Source organism: Sinocyclocheilus grahami, unplaced genomic scaffold (assembly GCF_001515645.1).
Source record: "Sinocyclocheilus grahami isolate Dianchi unplaced genomic scaffold, SAMN03320097.WGS_v1.1 scaffold471.1, whole genome shotgun sequence".
Lineage (NCBI taxonomy): Eukaryota > Metazoa > Chordata > Actinopteri > Cypriniformes > Cyprinidae > Sinocyclocheilus > Sinocyclocheilus grahami.
Window position 1 is genome coordinate 347,356 of NW_015505650.1, and position 4,168 is coordinate 351,523.

Consider the following 4,168-nt stretch of genomic DNA (forward strand, 5'->3'; position numbering starts at 1 on the left):
TATATATATATATATATATATATATATATATATATATATACATACAGTATATGAAATAATATTTAAATTGCTTTGTTTTAATGTTCTCTGTCTATACACACACACACACACACAAACACACACACACACAGTATATTATACATACTACTATTCAGCACATTTCATAAATAATTGATATTAGTCTTTTTTTCTTGAAACTGCATGAAATGCCCACTTTTCTTATTTCTAATGTTCATCTGACTATAATTTGGCCAATCAGTGGAGAAAAAAAAAGCCAGATACACAATATTTTGTGAATAATTCAAATATTGAGTCATGCGGTCACATACTGTATATGGGGTAAGCTGTCAACAGAAATCTTAATTATTTGTATAAAATTACAACACATGTGACAACATGCCCCGACATAAATACTCTCCCGAGAACTGAGTTCATTATACAGTCTTGCCTGAATGTGTCTGTGTGGTTTTATTTACTGTACAATCACTTTGGAAAGAAAACATGAATCTCAAGACATGTCTGTATCTGATTATGAAAATGTTAAACTCATAAGTACCTGCTTTACATTATGAAACTTTAACATATGCATATAATTCCAGTTCAAATGCTGAGCCGAAAGTTTTCTGACTGACAAAAAAATATTTTATTTTAATTAATTCACTCTGCACCCCCCCACATCCCATTTTAAATGATTTGCTACCAGAGTTTATTTCATAATTCTTACTTTTTTTATTAATTGTGCGTTTATATCTCATAATTCTGACTTTTATCTCATAATTTTGAGTTTAAATCTCACTATTCTGACTTTTTTCTCATAATTGTGTTTATATCTCATAATTCCAACTCTCATACAATTTATTCTCATAAAAATGTCTTGTAATTGTGAGTTTACATCTCATAATTCTGACTTTTGTCTCATAACTGTAAGTGCATATCTAATATTTCTTCCCCTGTAATTATGAGTTAATATCTCATTCTTACTTTTGTCTCATAATTGTGAGTTTATATCTCACTATTCTGACTTTTTCTCATAATTGTGGGTTAATATCTCATAATTCTTTTGTCTTGTAACTTTGAGTTTATCTCATAATTATTACTTTTTTCTTAATTGTGAGTTTATCTCATAATTCTGACTTTTGTCTCACAATTTTGAGTTTATCTCATAATTCTGAATTTTTTCCTGTAATTTTGAGTTTATATCTCACTATTCTGACCTTTTCTCATAATTGTGGGTTAATATCTCATAATTATTTTGTCTTGTAACTTTGAGTTTATATATAATAATTCTGACTTCTGTCTCATAATTGTGAGTTTCTCATAATTCTTACTTTTTTTATTAATTGTGCGTTTATATCTCATAATTCTGACTTTTATCAGAATTCATAATTTTGAGTTTAAATCTCACTATTCTGATTTTTGTCTCATAACTTTGTTTATATCTCACAATTCTGACTTTTTTCTCATGATTGTGTTTATATCTCATAATTCCAACTCTCATACAATTTATTCTCATAAATTTGTATTTATATCTCACAATTCTAAAATTTACATCTCATAATTCTGACTTTTATCTCATAACTGTAAGTGCATATCTAATATTTCTTCCCCTGTAATTATGAGTTAATATCTCATTCTTACTTTTGTCTCATAATTGTGAGTTTATATCTCATAATTCTGATTTTTTTCAGAATTGTGAGATGTAAACTCACAATTGTGAGATATAAACTCCAAATTGTGAAAAAAAGTCTGAAGGGTGACATAAGAAGTCACAATTACATTTTTACACAGTTTTATTCCGTGATGGAAACAGTCTTCCACATCTAGAGATATTTTGAAGCTTAATTCGCTGTCAGAGGCCCACAGTTCATTTCATCTGAATAAACAGTGAATATGAGCAAAATAAATAATAAAAAAATATGACATGAACATAATAATGAGAATACAGTTTCAAGGCAAATATCCGGTATCAAAACTTGTTTCCAAAAGAATAAACAAATCAGCAGGTGTTTACAGAATCAAGAACACTGAAGTAAATCATGAGCCTCAAACATCATTCTCTAATGTACACAGCTGTAGAAATGGTGCTTACGCTCACGTTACAACACTCCTAAAATGTTCTAGTGTTCCAAGGAGGAAGTGATGTCATCGCAATCAAAACCCAGTGACACTGACGATTCAGAAACCCTCAGCTTTGACTTAAAATAAAATACAAAACTTCAAGAAAAGAAAAAAACACAAAAGCATTCACGAACGTGAATATAAACGTCATTGTAGTATTAATGCTTCAAAGACACAATAACAATACTCCTCATAAATAATTGTATAGCTTTCTTCTCTTAAAATCTGTGAATATATTAATTATTAATCACCTTTTCTCCCTCTTGTTCTATTGTCTGTACTGATGTAGTAGTATAATGACTGAATGTATAAAATCGTATCAGCAAAAATGAATGGCAGCACCCTATACGAAAATAAAAAAATAAACTTTTTTTTTTTGAATGATAAATAATAGTTTATGCTAAGCATGTACAAATGATGATACAGGAAACATGAGGTATTAAATCCAAAATCATATACATTTCACTCAAGTTTTAGCACAATGTCAAAAATAATTAATTTAAATAATATATAATTACTGTTTTCACATCAGAGATTTTTTTGCATTGTAGTTTTGAAAATATGGGAAATAAATGTAATTTAATTGTCATGAAAATAATGCAAAAAATCGCAATGGTCCTAAAAATACGGCTCATTTTCTTTAGTGAATTCACTTTCTGATTATTTTGTGGTGAAATATGCCAGACATGAGACACTGACGACACACGTGTGTAACAGCTCGTTCCCTGCACCCTCGACCTCCTAGTGGACCAAACTCGCTGCTATCTCTGAAGATGCTCATGTAAACGTCAACAGAACTCACAGAAGGGTAGGACAGCGTAAAACTAGATTCGCTCAGTACTGAACCTGGAATAGATACAGAAAAATCAGTCAAAATGACCAGGGAGCGAAGTCAAAAATAACCCAAACCCCGCCCCCACCGAGATGCCCCACCCTAATCACATAACCCCGCCCCTCACCCTAACCCCGCCCCCTACACTCTGTCCTACGATCTATTCTGATTATATTAACAACACGCTGGACGAAGCTAAGCTACCGACGCAAAGTCTCTAGTGTTCGCTAGCTATCTGGTTTTTAAAACATGACAGAATTTAAAAAATGGCCTTTTTTGCTTTGCTTTGAATCGTAGCTTTATCAGACATGATTGCACATTTCCTGGCTGCTTCTGCAGGAAGATCAAAACATGCTCTTGGATGCGTTTAGCGCCGTGATGAAGCAGGTGAAGCAGTTTCTGTCGCGTCTTAAAGGCTCATGGCACGTCAGGTGCCCAAGAGGACCCACAAACCATGACATCATTGAGTCTGATGCCCTGAGAGTTTAAAAAGATCTGTGGCCTTTCAGGTTTTGCACCTGCATGCATTTCCAATGCTCGCTAAATCTCGTTTCCGCTTGCTATTTAGTGACATCTCACCCTGTCCAAAAAAACAAAAAAAACTAAATGAGGAGCATTAATTTTTTTCCCTGTCTAAAAAGGTTCCTTTCATTATTTCTATTTCTACTATTATGACTTGTAGTCAATTACATTTGACTTCCTTTTCTTGACAATCACAGCTATTTTCGGGGAGAGTCGAGCCCGAGGGCATCCGCTCTTCACTCCCGCGGCCCCTTAACGAACCCCGAAGAGCCGCTTAACGAAGCAAGTCGGATCCGGAATAGAGATGAGCTCGATTGCAAATGAACGGATCGACGAACAGACAAAGAGCTGCACACCTGACAGAAATACAATTCAATACAGATCAACTGGCGCTCATAGATTTTGTGTTCTTCACAACTACATTCACCACAAAAAAAGACATTTCTTACTTAGTATTTTTTTTGTTTTCCTTTATATCTAAACATTCTTTAATCAAGACACATTTATTTGAGAAGCATGATGACCAATAAGTTTTGCTTTCTAAAAAAATTACTTAGCAAAATTACTTAAATTAAATCTTGTTTTCTGAAAAATGTATTTAAGTTTTTGCTTAAAACTAAAAAAAAAAAAAAAAATGTTTTTGCAAAAAATGCCAATGGGGCCAGAAAAATATTTTTATTTCAAAGGGAAAACTAG

At 32.5% G+C, this 4,168-nt stretch overlaps 1 protein-coding gene across 1 annotated transcript in view; it reads right to left on the reverse strand.

Moving 5' to 3' along the window:
- Nucleotides 1-2,767: 2,767 nt before the first annotated feature.
- LOC107553346 (CUGBP Elav-like family member 4) overlaps nucleotides 2,768-4,168 on the reverse strand; it is a 125,864-nt gene continuing 124,463 nt past the window's right edge. Inside the window, exon 13 of the mRNA XM_016235547.1 lies at nucleotides 2,768-2,964. Coding sequence (XP_016091033.1) covers nucleotides 2,768-2,964 — 197 coding nt within the window. The remainder of the gene's footprint in view (nucleotides 2,965-4,168) is intronic.